General features: G+C 39.3%; 2 protein-coding genes across 6 annotated transcripts in view; both read left to right on the top strand.

Moving 5' to 3' along the window:
• The first annotated feature begins 973 nt into the window (after positions 1-973).
• On the top strand, positions 974-16,983 carry gpatch2 (G patch domain containing 2). Of its 5 annotated transcripts, none has more exons than XM_088325299.1 (11): positions 974-1,150; positions 4,925-5,168; positions 6,540-7,093; positions 8,966-9,030; positions 9,125-9,316; positions 12,200-12,296; positions 12,365-12,404; positions 13,344-13,408; positions 13,494-13,582; positions 13,701-13,830; positions 15,430-16,983. In XM_088325299.1, the coding sequence occupies exons 1-11, from the start codon at positions 1,101-1,103 to the stop codon at positions 15,545-15,547; spliced, it is 1,644 nt and encodes a 547-aa protein (XP_088181425.1). In that variant the 5' UTR covers positions 974-1,100; the 3' UTR covers positions 15,548-16,983. The 5 variants fall into 5 exon arrangements, with proteins under 5 accessions (XP_088181425.1, XP_088181424.1, XP_088181428.1 ...); XM_088325298.1 differs by having other exon boundaries at positions 6,540-7,096; XM_088325300.1 differs by lacking the exon at positions 974-1,150 and adding an exon at positions 1,172-1,332 and having other exon boundaries at positions 6,540-7,096.
• A 1,032-nt stretch (positions 16,984-18,015) lies between these two features.
• LOC148346329 (estrogen-related receptor gamma-like) overlaps positions 18,016-19,653 on the top strand; it is a 57,428-nt gene continuing 55,790 nt past the window's right edge. The window contains exons 1-3 of the mRNA XM_088324736.1: positions 18,016-18,327; positions 18,407-18,552; positions 18,630-18,708. The gene's annotated coding sequence lies outside the window, so the exon portion shown is untranslated. The remainder of the gene's footprint in view (positions 18,328-18,406; positions 18,553-18,629; positions 18,709-19,653) is intronic.

The following is a 19,653-nucleotide window of genomic DNA, read 5'->3' as shown; positions in this document are numbered from 1 at the left end:
TTTGAACAATTTTTCTCGAGACTTTTAACAGCAATTAAGCATATTCACAATTTCGTTATATCATTTTCTAACAAAATCACGTTTGAACGGAGTGGTTAGGGCGTGTGCGGCACAGTTCTAAGGTCTAGGGAACCTCCTGTGTGGGTTCAAATCCAGAGACCAACCTTCCTGTGCGGAGTTTGCATGTTCTCCCCATGCTTGTGTGAGTTTCCTCCGGGCACTCCTTTTTCCTCCCACAAGACATGCATTTCAGGTGGATTGGCCAGTCCAAATTGTCCCTAGGTGTGAATGAGCGAGCGAGTTGTCTGTCCCCGTGTGCCCTCCGATTGGCTGGCAACCAGTTCAGGGTGTCCCCTGCCCACTGCCCGATGATTGCTGGGATGGGCTCCAGCACCCCCGTGACCCTACTGAGGATAAGCGGTGCAGCTAATGAGATGAGATGAGATGACGTTTGAACAATTTTTGTCGACATTTATAACACGCCGTGTGTGTAACTTTATGCCTTTTTTATTCCCTGTAAATTGAACATCGATTTTACTGAATAAAGTTTTTTTTTTTGAACAATTTTATTGACACTTTTAACAGCAGATAAACAATGTGAGGTTTGAACAATTTTTCTCGATACTTTTAACAGCAATTAAACACATTCACAATTTCATTGTATCATATTCCAACAATATGAGGTTTTATCGACACTTTTAACAGCAATTTAATACATTCACAATTTCATTCGATCATATTCTAACAATATGAGATTTGAACAATTTTTGAAGGGGCCATACAATAGTCGTTCTGTAAGTTGAATTGAATCGACTTCTCCGCGAGTTTTTTTTTTTTGTTTGTTTTTGTTTTGAACAATTTTTTTGACACTATTAACAGCAAATAAAGAATGTGAGGTTTGAACAAATTTTCTCGACACTTTTAACAGCAATTAAAGCGAGTAGCCAAGTCTCCCAGGGTAAGTGAAGGCCTCAGTACCTATCGCTAAGTTGAGTCTTGTCTCTCCTGCCGAAATCGCTTTTGTGTCAGAATGGTGCTTGTGATGTTTCAATGTCCTTTCGTCATTTCTGGTTAAAGGTGCACGGCATTCGGTGGCTTTAATGTTCCGTGCGACTCACCGAAAAGGCATCAGCAAAGCGGGGAACGGCTGGTAGGTCGTCATTTTATTGAGGCGAGGGGGAAAAAAAAGGAAAAAGAAATTGTTGCCGTCAGACGCTAAAAGCAGCAGTCGGCTATAGCTAACCGGTGCCTTCATGTTAGCATGTTAGCATCCTAGCTTCTTTTTTCGTCGTCGTGTTTGCTTTGCTTCTTTACTCAAGGCGACTAATGAACGTAAGTTTATATTATTTAGCGTTATATTGTCTATTTATTATCTTGACGTGGTTGTCAAAGAGTTAGAAGTAAGCAACTGGTGACTACGACTGATGTTAGCATCCCAAGCTAATAATAAGTTGATTTTTTTTTTCCCCTCGGGTAAATAAATCACGACAAACAAAGATGGCGTAGTTAAGAGATTTTCCCGTAAGTACCTCACACTGCCTCGTTTTCTGATGATATTTACGCAGAAACGTGAAATTTTCATTTTCGTGGTTCTACTTCTTCAAGCTAAAAAGTCGTTTGGGAATCGACAACCGATCCCACTCGATTAATGTTGTCAAATCAAATAGTGCGTTAACGTACAAGACAGACCTTGTTAGGAATTAAATATATTACAAATGTAACGTTTACCAAATTTTTCAAATGAGTTATCTGACTCCATTAACCAAACACAACTTATATTGGCCTAACAATGCATGCTCGTTTCTCATCTCATCTCATTAGCTGCACCGCTTATCCTCAGTAGGGTCGCGGGGGTGCTGGAGCCCATCCCAGCAATCATCGGGCAGTGGGCAGGGGACACCCTGAACTGGTTGCCAGCCAATCGCAAGGCACACAGGGACAGACCACTCGCTTGCTCATTCACACCTAGGGATAATTTGGACCGACCAATCCACCTGAAATGCATGTCTTTGGAATGTGGGAGGAAACCGGAGTGCCCTGAGGAAACCCACGCAAGCACGGGGAGAACATACAAACTCCACACAGAAAGTGGGGTGGCTGGGTTTGAACCCACACAGGAGGTTCCCAAGACCTTAGAACTGTGCCGCACACGCGCTAACCACTGCGCCGCCGTGCTGCCCTGCATGCTCTTTTCTTTATGGAAAAATGAACAAGAGACCGCACGGGGCAGATTTATTTTCTTAAAGTATTCAACTAAGTGAATTCCATCGAATTAGCCGAGTTAGTGTCGCTCTTCGTCGAGCCTCTCTCTCGATTGTCCCCCGCGATCGATCTTCCGCCCACGTCTTTTCACCAGCTGGCGTGTCGGTTTCTTCCATGGGAGTGCCGACTCCACCCATGGGCATGCCAGGTGCCAGCTTCACCACCTCCTCGCCGAAGTGCGTCGCGATGTTTAAAAAACTCATATCAGCAGAGCGTTTACCAAAACAATGCCCGACGTCCTTGTGCGTCTGGCCTTCTCCCGTCAGCACTCACAAGATTTCTGTTATCAAAATCATCTGATGCATTCCAGACAGCCTAACCTTCTAATGTACCTTGAAAAAAAACAGTGAATCTCTCTAATGCATCAAACTGAGTACATGTACTTACTTTGTAGTTTTTCCTGCCCTCATGTAGGTTTTAGATCAGGGGATGTTGTCATAATAGTCTGTAGTTTGCAATAGAAGGTGGTTTGTGCAGCCCTTTGAGACTCTTTGTGATTAAGGGCTATACAAATAAACATGACTTGACTAAGGTTTTGGGGTTTTTCCTTGCCCTCATGTAGGTTATAGATCAGGGGATGGTGTAATAATAGTCTGTAGTTTGCAATAATCTGTGGTCTTTGCAGCCCTTTGAGAATCTTTGTGATTAAGGGCGTCACAAATAAACATGACTGGACTTGATGAGATCAAACGAAAATTGTAACTACCTTTAACTGTGGGCGTGTGCGGCACTTTGATGTTTTCCTTGATAAAGCGGCCATACAATAGATGTGACTTGACATATTTTATCATCTGCAGATTCCTGAAGATGCAAATATATAAAAAAAACACTGTTAGAAATCTTAACCATTGGCAGAAGACGTTGCTTATTTTAAATATAATTTTTTATTTGATATTTTTCCTTTTTTTTCCCAGTAAAAATACACATTTTGATAAGCGCAACAGTCTGCTGGATAAAAATGTTTGTAAAACGCTAGATAAGGTAACGACTCGTTCTAAGGATGTATTTTCTTTCTGCATTTCGATAAGAATTGTCTTTATTGTCATTGATATCAACGTTGTGAAACATTGTATGCAATGAGATTAGACCTGGCACTCCTGGGTAAAACATGTAATATAAAGACTTTGAAGAGAAAAAAGAAAAGACTCTCAGTAAGAATCTGCAAAGAATAATTGCAACTGAGTGCATAGAAAAATTGGTTACAATAATAATAATGTTGAAAATGCCGTGAGGAAGAATAGTACAATAACATTCAGCTGCAGCAATCTTAAAAAATGTCGGATCTAGAAAGAGCGGGGGCTGAATGTTTGGTGATTGAAAGTGTGTCTTTACTCTAGCCACCCTCCACTAGTAGTGGGATATGGCTTCAGTATAGAGATGGAGAGAGGCTTTTAAAATAATAGTCTCATCTCTCATCATCTCATAAGCAACCTTTTCTGCCAATGGTGTAAGACTTATTTATTTTTTCCACTGAAGTGAAAGCTGTTTTGAATTTGAATGTATTTTTGCTTTCCCGATCAGGAAAACACAAGGCTTGATGTATAGATGAAAAAGAAACATAATAAGCTCAAGTGGTTTATTTTCATTTTGCAAACAGTTTCTTCCCAACTGGCAAAAAATATTTTTTTCACACATTCATTCACAAGCTGCTTTTAGCCAAGTGTTGAGCACATCAAGCACAGTGGACATGAGTTGAAAACCCGACACTCAAATTGGGCTGTAATCAATGTTCCCTGTAATTTTACACGGTCTGAGCGTTCACACAAAGTTGGTGAGCAACGCTTGAAACAACAGTGAGCAACCATAATCCCAAGTGTGGCAAGATAATTCATTATCAAACATGTCCAAAACTTGACATCGAGTTACATTTTGCTGAGTTTCCGGCAATGCAAAATTATTTTTCTCTTTTGAATGAATTGACTCATTTAATAGTGCAAAGGTTGTATGGCCTATAAATGTCGTTTGTTCTTACAATTCTTTCACCAGATATCCATTTATTTTCATTTCCTGACATATTTTGTTGCATAATATTAACATTTTTGGGGGCTTATTTAGTCGGTTGTAAGATACAGAACTGTACTTAATCACATTTTTTAGTGGAAGTACAATGTTGGCAACAAGATTCGCTTGATATAATTGGAAATTATTTGAATGCAATACAAAATTTTTCCTCTTTTTTTCCGTGTTTCTTTTCTACTTTTTTAAAAATTCCTTTAAAAAAAATCTCATTGTGTTTACTTTTTCCTATCTGTTACTTTTTTCTTTTTGTCCTTTATTTACCTTTTTCCCTTTGTTTCTGTCTTTTCTTTTTTTCTGGCTTTTTTCTGAATTTTTCCTTCTTTTTTCTCATCCTTTTGTTTCTTTTTTCTCAGTTTTTCACAACTTTTTCACTTTGGTATTTTTTTCTTTTTTGTTCTATTCCCCCATTCCTTTAAGTCTTTTTGTGCATAATTGTACATAATATTTGCTCATGTTGGGATTAAAGAAGCAAAAACGACCTAAAGAGATTTTTGTGCGCTGGCTAGATTTTCTTGTGCGCTGAGAATGTGCGAGCAGTGCGCAATTGTGCGTGCAGTGCGCAATTGTGCACGCGCGCAGCTTAGAGGGAACACTGGCTGTAATATAATATTTATAAAATATGCATTCAATTATCTTCCCTCAGGCATTTTCGCCGGACAATGGACGAACTAGTCCATGATCTGGTGTCAGCCCTGGAGGAGAGCTCGGAGCAGGCGGCGCGTGGCGGCTTCGGCGATGGCGGGGACCATGCGTTGACTGTGGGCTGCCTGCTGAAGAGACAAGCCAGAAAGCGCCGGGGCCGCAAACGGCGCTCCGACAACCCTCACCCGCCCTGGGAGACGGGCCATGTCAGCGAGGGTTCGGAGTCCAGCGTGGAGGAGCACAAGGTAATTCTACTTTAAGTGTAATCCTAAATTTCTAATCATGCAAAATATGAGGAAATAGTACATGTATTTTCCATAAGATCAATGTACATTTCATTTTTCATTTTACCTCTGAAAAGTGATGGGTCACAGGGACTCGCATGCTCAAAAATCTATGGGTCCCAACAGAGATCTATGGGTCCCCAAAATTTTGTGTTATCGAGGTTGAAATCGTAAATCGGTGACAGATATATAATAAAAATCTATATATTCATTCAGTTTTAATCATCAAATTATGAATTCATTTTCTGCATCAAATTATTGTTGGTAATATGCTGATTAAAGGGATAACCACAAACCTGTCTTTTTTTCATTTTCTCCTTTTATTCTTCCTTTTTCTCTTAACTTCTTTATACAACATCATAATTCATAATATAATGCATCAAAGCAAGTGAGCCGTTTGAGAGCCGACTCTCTTGAATGAGTTGAGCCGAAAAATCCAGTTCTCTAAAAAGAGACGGACCTTTCACTACACAACTCGAGATCGGCGTGCAGACGAAAGCTCGAACCGCGAGACCAAAACAACATCTGCCGGATCTGCCTGACGAAAAGTTTGGAGTGCGGTAAATCTTTGTTTAAAAAAAAATGTAATCGGGTAATAATGAAAATTTTGTGGCAAAAAGGTTGCGTCCCAGGGACGGACTTTTATTTGAGACTAGGCGTCCCCAGCAAAAATGATGCGTCTAGGACGCAGGGACGCGGGCAAACCAGAACACTGACATTTATTTCATCGCTATAACTCAATTATTTCCAGCATGTCTTTGTCTCTTTGTCATCTTGAGTTGTAACATCATTAAAGGAACACCAGGACCCTAGCTAGCCAGTTGCCATATTGTTTAACGTGATAATTGGTCATACAGGTTAAAGTGTTTTAGGCAATGTTTTGGTAGTTTTTGTGGAGAAGGCCTAGGTGTTCCATCACAGGTTGATGCAGTAATGGTACAACCAAGGGCGAACAAACAAAAAAAGACAAGGAGAGCCGCCATCGGGGGGCTAACCAGGGCCGTTCAGGTTTTGCGCTAATGATGGGCTAAGTGACCAAAAACACGCAGTCAGCAGCCAGACTAGCTGGGAACCAACAACGAAAAGTGGCTGTGGCTACAATGATAAACGCAAAACCGGTCAGAAATAAACCAAAAGACATGGCAAAATTGCTGGTAATGCCAGGTTACCTGGTCAAACAACACGCAACAAATGTGTTCTTCCCGCAAACGTTTTTCGCTTAAATGGTAATTGGTCTAACTTCTGTAGCGCTTTTCAAGTCACTGAAGACCTCCCAAAGCGCTTTACTATGTGCTTCACACTCAACCATTCACACACAATTTCTGTACCCAGGACTACCGGGGCAGCACTGGAGGCGTGTCCACTACCACCAACAATGCACGTGATAACAGCGACTCTGATGAGCAGCTGGGCCCTAAACGTCGCACTCCGCAGACATCCGATCCCGGCAGGAGTAAGCGGCCTCTGTGGCTGGATGACCAGGGCATCTTGGGGTCCGCCGAGGGAACACGCAGCCTCAGGCGACGGCGCAAAGTCAAGCGAATGGCCGTGGATCCCCCCTTACCGCCCGCTTCGTCCTGTGCCATAATGCCTGCTCCACCATTTGTGCCTAAGGCTCGCTTGGCCGGTTCAGGACAAAACCGGCAGAGCTCCGGGGAGGGCCGAGTGGCTATGGAGGTATGCGGAGGGGCTGGTCCACCGCTGCCAGTGAGTGGGAAGAACAAAATGAAGAAGAGGAAGGTGGTGCCCAACAGGTTGGGAGCGGAGGCTGCCGATGAAGGAGTGGTGGTGGAAAGTGAGGAACCTATCTCCTCTTTGGTGGAAGGATGCAAGGACAAGATGGAGCTGGAGGATCACAAGGGCTCCGATGAGGATATGAGCGAAAGGTGGTTAGTGTTTGCACATTTCACTGTCCTGGAGAATCGGCCTCGACATACTTATTTCATTAAATAAATCTCTAGGAACATTGCCCTGTACAAAATGTTTCATAAATATTTACTACATTTACAAAAATTCATTTACTGAATCAAACAAAACAAAAAAATACAACATTGAAATTATTTTACAACTTTTAAATATTCTTCATATATTTGTTTTTTAAAAGTGAGGTGTGTCGTTTCAGGTGTCCTTAAAAAGTTAAGTTAAATATTCTCTCTATTAAGTATGTGTTAACAATACCCAACTGAGTTAAAAAAGCACAAACTGTATTGTCTATGCCGCATTATCTTTTTTTCTTTTTACTTTTATCAGCTTTGTTTGGGGCAGAACACATTAGGTTTGAGGAAAAAGGGCTGGGAGGGGTGCTAGAGAGAAATGCCATGCTGGTCCTTGCGGTTTTAAAAAAAAAAATTTCAGTGGAGCACAATAATGGTGGTAAAACTTCTAGTAGAGTCAAAACGCCTACCCAAACCCCCCCAAAAGATGAAAAAAGAAGAGTTTATTTGCGCGTGTCTCAAAATTTAGGGCTGCAACTAACGATTGTTTTAATAAATGATTAATCGATGAATCGGATAAAAATAATAACAATAATGATGATTTCCTCTTTATTCAAAAATTGAACGTTTTTTGACAAATAAGAAAAGAGTGCACAAAAAAGTCAGTGTTTGTCAAATAACAAACAAAATACATACACACGTATGCTGTGCACCTGCAAATGTATACATTTTTTTTTACAAAGCACAAAAAAATAAGCATCTTTGTTCTTTAAGGGACCTGAGCTTTTGGAACAAGAAATAAATGCAAATATGAAAACCCAGTTACATGATTTTTAACATTGACAAGCAAAATGTAACCACTATCACCTTTGCTCACTAACTCACTCACTCACTCTTCCTTCTTTGAGAACTTTGCATTGCAATGCAAAAAATGTGAGCATGTCAACAAGGATCATGTTGAGGATGCTCTCAGTAATGACAGATGCTTGCTGTAGCGTGCATGATCTTTCTCCTCACGAAGCTTGTAATTATTTGCTGTTTTCTAAAGAGATGAGGATGTATAGTATGAGTATTCTTATGGCACAATTTACAAGGGCACAACAATGACTCAGACTTTGCCATGACTTAATGACTTCCCTTTTTTTTGGGTAAATCCGATTGGGTAGATGAGATTTATGAATATAAACTAATTTATGGTCAGCCTACCGAAAAAAAACAATGCAGTTTTGACGTCTATGGGCGTCACTGAATTTGCTGTAGAGTCTCAAGTACATTTTTATAACGCTCAGCTTAGTACACACCTGTTATTGTTTGCAATGCAAAAATGAGAAATAACCGAGACAAAAATATATGTTTTTTCTTTTCAAAACAAAGATTGCTTGATTTCTGCATTTTAGTCTAATCAATTCAATAATTCGATGTCAAAGTAGGCCTTGCAACATTCCTCTTTTCCAAGACTCGGTCCTCAATCGAAAAGTTTTGCGCTTGTCAGCTCTTGACCTGATTTACAAAAAGAAAAATAACATACAGATTCAAAAAAGTTAAGTGAGGTTCAACACATACAGGCTTAATAATATCATTGTACACCATGAAGTACATTCATTTTAAATAAATAATAAGATAAAATAATTGAAAGAATAAGTGATTACTGAAAATAAAACAATATATGAATACCATGACCAAATACATATATTAAACAAAAGCTATCACTTTGTTTTGTAAGTTGGGTGCTTTTATTAAGCACAATAGGCAGCTCACAGTTTTGTATCTAGTTGTCTTTTCATTTTCCAAAGAAAGTAATTTTGTTCCCCCTTTGTGTCTTAGTGAGACCAGCAGTGTGAGTAACAGCAGCGATGGCGGTCTCTACACTAACGACGAAGGCCGCCAAGGTAAATAAAGCAGATTTTGTTTCAACTGCACACTGTAGCTTTACTCTACATGGAAAAGGTGTCCAAGAAATTCAACAACACCAACTACTCGTAGGTGATGACGAGCAGAGCGATTGGTTCTGCGAGGGTGAACCCGGCTCTGGCAGCGGTGGAGCGTGCGGCGTGGCGGGCGTCATCCCCTGGTGGGAGAGGGACGCAGGTGCTGAAGAGCTGGACCTGAACGACCCTGTCTTCAACAATATCCTCACGGGCTCCTTTCCCATAATGACCCCCGAAGCAAGAAGAGGTATGAGCTCGAAGAGAAATGTTGCCCTCTGTTTTAAATTCGACCAGCAGGGATGCCATTGAATCAGTCATGAATCAGTTACCGTAAACTTTGATTTAATATAGATATCCCTCGGTTATTTCAGTTATTATGGAGCAGAACCACCTGCAAAAAGTGAAATTACGCTCAATAGTGTCGCCCCTTCATGAAAGCCACCAAGGGGCAAACTTAACTCAGGATGACGTCATTACCGATTGACGGTACAGACGCTCCCCTATTTACGACCATTCGACTTAAATAAAACGTTCGATACGTTTTTTAGGATGTCGAAAAATATCCGGAAATTGCTGTATGTTAGATTTTGTATTGTGTGCACCTTTTTCTGAGTACAGGACATTACTGTAGTGCTTCTTTCCGCCGGTACTGGCGTGTGGTGGCGCTGTGAGAGGTCACCCAGCATCCACCCCAAAGAAGAAATCCGGCTTCTACGCCCTAGTTCGTGTGTAAACATACAGTGCTACGTGTACTGAATCTCCAGCGCGCTCAGAACTTTGACGTTTTTTTTGTTCAATATGTCGTGCATTGAACCTTCCTGTGTAGAGTTTGCATGTTCTCCCCGTGCTTGCGTGGGTTTCCTCCGGGCACTCCAGTTTCCTTCCACATTCCAAAAATATGCATGTCAGGTTAATTGGCCGGTCCAAATTAGGTGTGTGAATGAGTGAGTGAGACCCTACTGAGGATAAGCGGTGCAAATAATGGATGGGTGAATGCATCACGTGCGTCCATTCAATATGGTTGGTGTAAAGTGTAAAGAAGAGGCGAGCCGTTTCTTTTAAAATGAAAGTGGATTAGGAAAACTTGATGCGTTGAATGATCGGAACTCTTTTTTTCGGCCACAGAGAAGGACCTCTTGCAAAAGTTAAACTGAACTTGATCTTTATAGAGCATAATATTTTATGAAATGTTTATTTTTTTAGTACAAAACAATACATGTTACGTATGCAAGCCTTAAACATAATTATATAAACCTTAGACATACTTATATAAGCCTTAAACATACTTATATAAACCTTAAACATTCAAAATATAGCACTGAAACAACTTGCAAACAAATTCAAATTACGAACGATCGTCCGGAACCTCTCGTTCGTAAGTAGGGCACTGACGGTATACAAAATGCAAACTATAGATTTACAAATAAAAGTTGAATGCTGTTGAATAAAGCGTCTTAATTGTCATTACAAAAAAGGTACAACACAATTGGAGAACTTCTCCTTTTAGAGTAAAAGAGCCATTTAGAGTGCGTCTGGCTAGCTGCATGCTAGCATCGAGGCCCTGCGATGATAAAAATGCAACTGTCCCAAATGTAGCGATTTTCCCACGAGTTGTAATAGATCTGGCATTTGTGACTAGTTCGGCCAGGGTGGCTTAAGAGAGTTACTAACCTAGCTGTAGCACTAGGCAGCTTTTCTATTGCTTTCTTTCCCGACACCGCCTTGGTTGATTCCCCGATGGGATACCAATCCACAGAACACCCGCTGGTGATTACCATTTCTCTGCGCTCTTCTGACTTTCCTCAGTGTACGATTTAATTGCTAATTTTCTTTTCAATGTAAAGAGCCGTTAGAAGCTAGCTGGTCCCATTTTTTTTTGGCTGGACCCATTAACTTGACTCACATCGTACACCAGCCCATCACAGTCGCGCGCACAGACGGTCACGCCCACACAATACAGACACATACACACAATACGCCTTGTGCAGCATTTTCTCTGTGCTCTGCATAATGAACAATATGTTGATATTAATGACACTAAAGACAATTTAAAATATGCGAAGCAGTAAACCAGCGATAACTGTATTGAGATGTAGGGTTTGACGATTTTGGAAAAAACCTAAATGCGAATTTTCAGACCTGTATTGCAATTTCAATGCAATTTTCGATTTAAAAAAATAAGTGCATTTCTGTTCTCAATTTATTTTTGGGGGGAAAAACGTAGTGACATGCAAACTTACCTCGAGATGATGTTACTATCTTATGAGAGTATACAACTGCAACAAATTAACTATAAATCTACAAGTAAAAACCGAATTGCACTTGAATAAAAGTTCTTTATTGTCATTAAACTAAAGTTCAACGATATTGGAGGGATACTCGTTTCAGTGTAATAAAGCGATTTAGAGAGCTACACGCTAGTGATGGGTAACCCCGACTTATGCAAGGTCTCTAATGATTAAGATACTGATTAAGAGTATGATACGGATTAAGAGGAGCAAATGTAGCGGTTTTCCAAGATTTGTAGCTCCAAGTCGTCCGGTTCATTGGTAATGGATCAGGCGTTGACTAGCCAAGTTTGGCTGTGTTTGTTTAAGAGTTATGAGCCTAGCGGTTAGCTTTCCCTTTCGATGCTGCCTCAGTCAATTCCCAGATGCACTAAAAATCCGGACAGCACCTGCTGATGATCAGCTTTTCTTTGCGCTCTTCTAACTTTCCTCTGAGTTTGATTTAATGAATCAATTTTCAATGTAACGAGCTGCTAAAGTTACAAGTTGGCATGATTCAGCGCCTACATCAGCCCATCAAAGTCACGCACACACGTCTTGCAAACTTTGCCCCGCTTCATTGGCTGGTGCCATTAAAACCTGCTTCTGATTGGCCGGTGCTGTTAAACCCCGATATGCGAGATTTCTTGTTGCCCAAACACTCCATCAATTAAATGACACACTCCATCAATTAAATAACACACTGGAACTATAAATTCTTGAGTGTTTTGCAGTTATACTATTGCACTACGTCACATGGCGATATCGATTAGATTTCAGCTAATCATGCAGCCCTGGGGGGGTATCTATTAAATTTCACTATGAGGATACTTTTGTTCAACAGCTGTTCTTTTTGCAATCAGGGTTTCAGGCCCGACTCAGCCGACTCCACGGACACCAGAGGCCATGTGACGATGGGCTGCAAGGAAGCAGCGGTCAGGGCTTTGACGACAGTCAGGAGTGAGTTAAAAGGTTTTAGAAAATGCAGCTTTATTTGGCAATTTTGGCTGAAATGTTACTCTCAACAGGGCGTGGTTTAGCTCAAGCTCAAGGAGGGAACATGGACAGGTAAGCCAAATAGATTTCATACCAGAAGATCGGTAATGGAAGACATTTTTGTTCATTTTCTTTACTTCGATAAGCTTTTGATAATACAGTTTTTCTTCATTTGTCAAAACCACTACAATTGTTGAAAATCAAAATGGTACTGCAAAAAGATGATTTTTGTTTTTTGAAAATCTTCCTAAAAACATGCATTTGAAAGCAGTAAAAACCTAAATGTTGAAAACAAATCACTAGTATAAGAAGGACACCATTAAATATTATTTCACAAGGATTAACGCCATTAAATTGGTCCCCCCAAAAAGTGACAAAAATAAACTCAAATAAAAAGAGCAATACTTCTTTATTATTTTAACCTTTATTTAAATAGTAAAGTAAATATTTTACTATATGATATAATTATTAGTCAAAGAAGAAACGTAATAAAATGTATCTGTCGTCTGCTACACTGATTTTGTTTTTCTTAATGTATTTCTTGATGTATTTTGAAGTGATATTTGAATTTAAGATCATTTTAATAAGGATTTTTATTGAAATAAAGATAATTGCTATTCCAATATGTTCATAATGATAAGTAAAATATTTAAAATTTTATAATGCATCTGTCTGTCATATCAGATCGTTTTGCTTAATTCGTGCATTTTCTAATATATCTTTAGAATTTTATGCAAATAAATATGTATGTTATAATATAAATATATTTTCGTTGTATTTACCTTTGATAATTTTGTAAAATAATAAATACTTGAAATTAACCTTTTTTTTGCTTCATATTTTCTACTTTTTTCTATTTGAATAAAATCAAATCAAGAATTTACACTTTTTCCATTAATTATTATCTTTATTTATTTATTTTTTTGCAGTATACATTATAAAAAAAGAAACATTCAAGTATGTACTGGTGTTGTCTGCAGTGGTTCAAATGTAATCTGACTTTTACTTCAGTTACACTGGGACCCCCGGACGGAACGAGGCCATCGTAGGACCTGTTCGGTTAAAACGGCTAACAGGTAAGGCCATTTAACCTGTTCACTTTTTACACTCTTCCCATTTGCTGAATTTTGCCCACTTCATATTTCATATCTGTTTTGGCAGACAGACGAGCGGGCACCTCGGTTCTCTGTGCATGGGGGACGTCAAGCGTAGGCGGAAAGCCGCCCCACTCGGTTTCACTGCGCCATCAGGTACTTGGATGCACATCAAAACCCCCCCGTTTTTTTTCTTGATTTCAGTTTTGATTTCATTTACATAAAGTAATTTTTTTCAACCATACCCTATTTATTCTCGTTTAATTCTGGTCAGGGCAACACAGTGAGGATTTAAAAAACAAAATCAACAGAGCTTTGCCGGACCAGACTCAGCTGTCCGTTGCAGAGATGTCGGATAAGCTCATCAGCCTCGCTGGCCCACATCTCAAAGCCGTACAGTGCAGGTGGCTGACAAATGTGAAAAGTTTTGGCCAGGGCCCGCCTGGAACTTAGCCCTCAAGTGTGTAAAGTAGTGGGCGGCTTAACCCAGCCCTGCGTGCAAATAAAGTGAGGATTAAAAGGCGTAATAAGCGGCTCTCTTTTGACCCAACTTCCAGGAAGGGATCGAACAAAATGACTACAATCTTTTCAGGACAGACAAACCTTTCCTTTTAAATGAACGTCACATCTATCTTGCCCATTGCTAACAACTGAATTATTATAACTAGATGAGACAGGCCCAGTCCAGCGCACCCATAGCAATTTTATGGCTGATCCCTGATTAGTTCAAAGATACAAACCTAACAATCTTATTTTTTTTCTTTGTTTTTTTCTAATTATCCTTTTTTTCTGTTACAGGCACTGCACACTTTCACCATCTCATTGTTTTAATCATTAAACAGTGATCAAACTCAATATCACAAACATTTTTAGGGTTAAGATTTGTGTCTGCTGAGGAACAGTCAGATATCAAATTGGGGAACCTACATATTATACATCATATGATTGGCTGAGCGAGAAATAAGTATATAAACTAGCATTGAAAATAAGTTTTATTTTCTTACCTTAACTTGCGCTTCTACTTTTGTATAAAATGTATATAATAGAATACGCGAAAAGGTCCATGCATGCAAGTAGAAGAAAAATGGCTAGATGGCTTAACTGCTCATACTATCACTATTTCTGAGGTGTGCTCCAAATCAGAATCCTTGGTCTCACTATCACCCTCTACCAAGAGGCAAGTGAATTATGCGCTTCACTCATCAGCAAACACAAAACACATTAATACGTTACTTACTAATTGTAATAATAATATACAATGCAATATGAAAATTCTGCGTTTTCAAAAAGTTAAAGAAAGAACTTTAATCAATTAATTCAGACAGATTGAGACTAGACAAACAGATTGGTTTATCTTCTAATGGTGCTAAAATCATGGAATTGGGGCTGATACATGTGGTGACTAATGAATTGGTGAACCCCTAATAATTAAATTCATATTTTATTATTTTTAGCAAATCATTTTCTCATTTAAATTTTTGCAACATTTTTGCTCATTTTAAAGGGACATGGTGCATTATTTATTGTCTCTTAGAGGTGAAAAAAAAAACTTCATTAATTAAAAATAAATCTTTTAAAATGATAAGCAAAAGTATACGAACATATTTGCCATCTTGCTGTTACAGGTACCCCCAAAAATGAAAGCCTTTGCGCACTCTAAATGGCTCTTTTACTCGAAAATGCAAATGCAGTGACGGGGAGGAAAATTACAAAATGACAATGATCAAATCTACTTGGGTTGTATTTTTCATTGGGCTGCTTAGCACTCGTTTTTGAGAGCACGACTCAAAACGTCGAAATCTAGTGGTGGATTAAAACACACTGCCCTTTGAACCTTTGTTTAACAAGAACAAAAATAATACTTTAAAAATGAGGATAACTGTCTGCCCATGAGGCAGGATTTGTTTGCAATACACTGCCAAAATAATCCGACCCTAGTGTGAGGAATGTCTAGATGTCAGAAAACCCCTCAATTAACCATACTGTCATCCGGTTTTCTTCAGGGGTGGTGGGCGAGAACGTCCCTCCCATTCCCGACACCAACTTGGGCAACCGCATGTTACAGAGCATGGGATGGACCCCGGGCGCTGGTTTGGGCCCCGACGGGAGGGGAATGACTGAGCCCATCCGGGCCCTGCAGAGACCAAAAGGATCAGGCTTGGGCTTCAACTAACCGCCAACCAGCAAACCTGCTCTTGGACCTAATAAAAAATTAAGACAATGACTGATTTCCCATATTGGGGAGACTGCAAGACCTCCCCCGCGTTGGAGGACATCTCACGACCTTTTCTGCCTCATCGAACTATTTGTCAGGCTAGCGGATAAATGAGCTGCTGAAGAACTCTGGCTTGGATCGCGCAGGTCAGTTAAATGTCTGATGTTGCGTGCAATCTGAACCGAATTTAAAAATTTCTATTAGTGTCAAAAAGTGAAGTTTGACTGACGGAATGGATGCCTGTCTCCAATTTGTTTTGATCTATCTCGCGTGTGCAACCTTTTGAAAATATATTAAATACTGTAAATTCCGGATTACAAGCCACTACTTTTTTGCAGCCTTTTTTTTTTGTGGCTGCAAAAACATTTTGCCCAGCTACATGAGACCAATAAAATATATGAGTAATTGACAGAGGTCCAATAAAATTGTATATATAATCACAACTTATGTTATTTCAAATCAGTCAAATATTGGAGGTACTTTTTGGAGGAAAACGGCGCTTAGTATCAAACGTGGTCGATCATTTTTAATGTTTAGAAACGGTCAGCTGGCCATATCCACGACTCATTACCTCCAAATACCAAACACCATGGTGATGTCTGAAAACATTTATGATGCTCTTTTAGAGGAAAAATAAGTCTGTTTTGGCAAAGATTATAACATGGGGTTTGAAATGACTTCAATTGAATTAAATTGTCTTTGTCATTGATATCAACATTGTATGCGATAATATTAGACACGGCACTCCGGGGTGAATATGTTTTAAAGACTTGGAAAAATAAAATAGTGTCCTGGAAAAATAGTGTGATAAAATTACAAAGTATCTCTTAAAAACTGGCCTAAATTGTAATCATAGTACAATGTAATAATATTGCACCATAACAGTAATACAATGAAATGTAATGCAATAGCATTAACAGCAAAGAAAAATATTGAGCAGCAAAGACAAAATAGTTTCATTCAAAAATTTTATAAATGCGGCTTTTAATCAGGCGGGCTCTGTCGTCCGGAATTTACTGTACATGCTTTAGAATAGTTTCATAATTCTCATTCTCGAATCATCACTGATTTTAATGTTATATTGGATTGATTGAGAAATGTGGTTACCCAAAGCTAAAATAAAAAAAAATAAAAAAAAGTAGTTGCTTTTAAGTATTTTAAACTAGTGACGTGCAATGAATTACACTTAAAAATCTTACACCAATATTTTGTTTCAAAATGACAAATTTTGTTTGCTCGCTGCCCCGGTGGGCATTGTCGTTGTGACTGTATGTGATCATGACCTGTAGGATGTTCATTTGTACAGGAGAAGGCCAATAAAGTGACTTGACATCATGCAGAAGATGACGCTGATTCTTGTTCGTTTGATAAGTAGCAATTTTTTCCAGAAAAGTTATTTGTGGAGTCATTCTTTTTTAACCTATACTACCGTTCAAAAGTTTAGGGTCACCCAATTTTGTGTTTTACATGAAAAAGTCCCACTTTCATTTATCAAATGAGTTGTCCAATGTTTGTGTTCTATTGCCCATGTGAATCTTCCTTTTGTTGGCCGATCTGCCCTGAAGGCATCTCGAAGTCGCCTCATCACTGTGGAATTTGACACTGGTGTTTTGCGGGATGTATTTATTGAAGCTGCTTGAGGACCTGTAAGGCGTCTATATCTCAAAGTAGAGACTTTAATGTTCGTGTCCTTTTGCTTGGTTATGCCTTCCACTTCTCTTTCTACTCTGGTTAGAGCCTACTTGTGTTGTTCTATGAAGGGAGAAGAACACACCCTTTTAGAAGATCCTTAGTTTCTTGGCAATTTCTAGACTGTTGTTCCACACCAAAGTTCATGTTTTCTGGCCATTCGAAAGTTTAATCGCACTCATACATGTAATGCCCCCGATACTAAAAAGAAAGTCAGTTTGTAGCTTTTCTAACCAGCTAAACTGTTTTCAGAAGTGCTAACATAATTGCACAAGGGTTATCTAAACATCCATCAGCCTTTTAACACAATAAGCAAACGCAATGAAGCATTAGAACACTGCTGGTTCCTGAAAATGGGCCTTTAAGCCTATGTAGATATTTAGTTAAAACGGACATTTGCCATTAAATTATGTTACTATGTAAACAATGTATCGTGCCTGTTTTCTGATTCGTTTCGTGTTGTCTTCATTGAAAAAAAGACCCCAGTCATTTCCTTTAAAAATGAGGACATTTCTAAGCTACCCCAAACTTTTTAAACGCTAGTGTATTTTTTCATTCAACTTTTGGCAAAAACGTGCATAGAACTTTGGACTATTGTTTTGATTACAATGCATACATTTTAACCTTGACTTTTAGCCTTGTTTTGAGTGTGTGCAGGTTCGAAATAAACCGTAAATACTGCATGGGGTAGTCTGCATCATGGTGGGATTGCAGCAGAGATTGCCTCATTTTCAAGGTCATGTGCAAAAAACAAAACGTTTGTGCAACTATTTGTTTATATCACATATTGAATAATCCTCAGCATCCTGCTCTTGGTTTCCCCCCTTCTGTCTCCGCCCATCTTCTCATCTGACATCTCTGCTTTCCCATCCCTTTATCGCCATCTCCCATTGCGAAGCGGCACTAGAAACGGGAGCACTGTGTATCCTCTGTTCTCCCAGACGCACTTCGCGTCTGACACTTTCAGGACTCCTCCCTGAGCTCCGCAAGCTGGCAGGTAGGTGAACTCGGAGCAGAGAGAGAAACGCCGGGCAGGGAAGGGAGGGTGTGTTGATGTAATTGTGTGTGTGGCATAGCTGAGCCTCCGAGCTCCCGGCGGCGAGTAGAGTAGAGTGGAGCATTTGTCCTTGAGACTGACTGACTGCAGACGCGGAGCAAGAAGGGTGTCCGGTGTGTAAAAAGTGGCTGCAAGTATCAAACGACTGGAGGACAGAAAAAACAGGTACTTGCATCTTTTTGCAGCCTTATACTTTTGGAATGAATTTCTTGTTTTATAATTTCCTTTTCCTCTTTGATCAGTAACAAGGGTTTGTGGACGTTGGAACAAGAAACGAGAAGGACATACCGACAGTCCACAAGATGTAGGCGAGGCTCCCAGGTGAGTTTTATTCCAGTTTTCTGCAGCAACATCATGTTTTCAAGTGCGTAAGCATCATTGATTCATTTCCTACTGCCCAATTACGACTAAATTGCTGCTGAGATACAGGCAAAAGCAAAGTGATTATAATTTTTAACATGGTGGGCAAATACTGTATGTAATCAAATCAAAATATGATGACGAGCTATTGTTTACTACTGTTTGAAGATTAATGCCACTCTCATCTTAAATTTACAGTCATTATGTTTTAAATAGGTGTTTGGCTATAGGCCCATATGAAATTCTGACAATATGATAACCATGAGCAACATTATCACAGAATTGAATTGAAAATGTCAGGTTCCATAATGTCAATGACAATAGAATTCATTCCTGCCAATGACGTCTATAGCTCTGCATTTTTTAAATCTTAAAAACTATTTTTTTTTTTAATAATAATAGATTTGAATTGTGACCCCCCCAAAGGACCATCTGTAATATTAATAACTGTATGTATCACATGTAAATGCATATTTTATGTGTCACTTGCAAATACAGATACATTTTTACATAAATAACGTAATTTGTTTTTCATTCTCAATAGAATTTTCTTTAAACTTTGCTAGTCGGGCTATAAACAATGGCATGACCTCATGTTCAAATTTCAGGTTTCCATATTCTCTATCGTAAAACTCTTGTCAGCGCATCAGAATGCTCATACACTTCTGACGCCCAACGTGGGGTTCGAACCTCTGACATTGAGAGTGTCATTCTATCCTGAACTGAGCTAGTTGGGCTATGAACAATGGCAATACCTCATGTTCAAATTTCAGGTTTCCATAATCTCTATCGTAAAACACTTGTCAGAGCATCAAAATGCTCATACACTACTGACGCCCAAGGTGGGGCTCGAACCCATGACCCTGACATTAAGAGTGTCATGAAATGAAATGTTCTGCATTTATA

The sequence above is a fragment of the Urocampus carinirostris genome, chromosome 20, assembly GCF_059441175.1.
Source record: "Urocampus carinirostris isolate Australia breed hairy pipefish chromosome 20, RoL_Ucar_1.0, whole genome shotgun sequence".
NCBI classification, from domain to species: Eukaryota; Metazoa; Chordata; class Actinopteri; order Syngnathiformes; family Syngnathidae; genus Urocampus; species Urocampus carinirostris.
The sequence above is the reverse complement of the archived record's forward strand: the minus strand, read 5'-3'. Positions and strand labels throughout refer to the sequence as shown.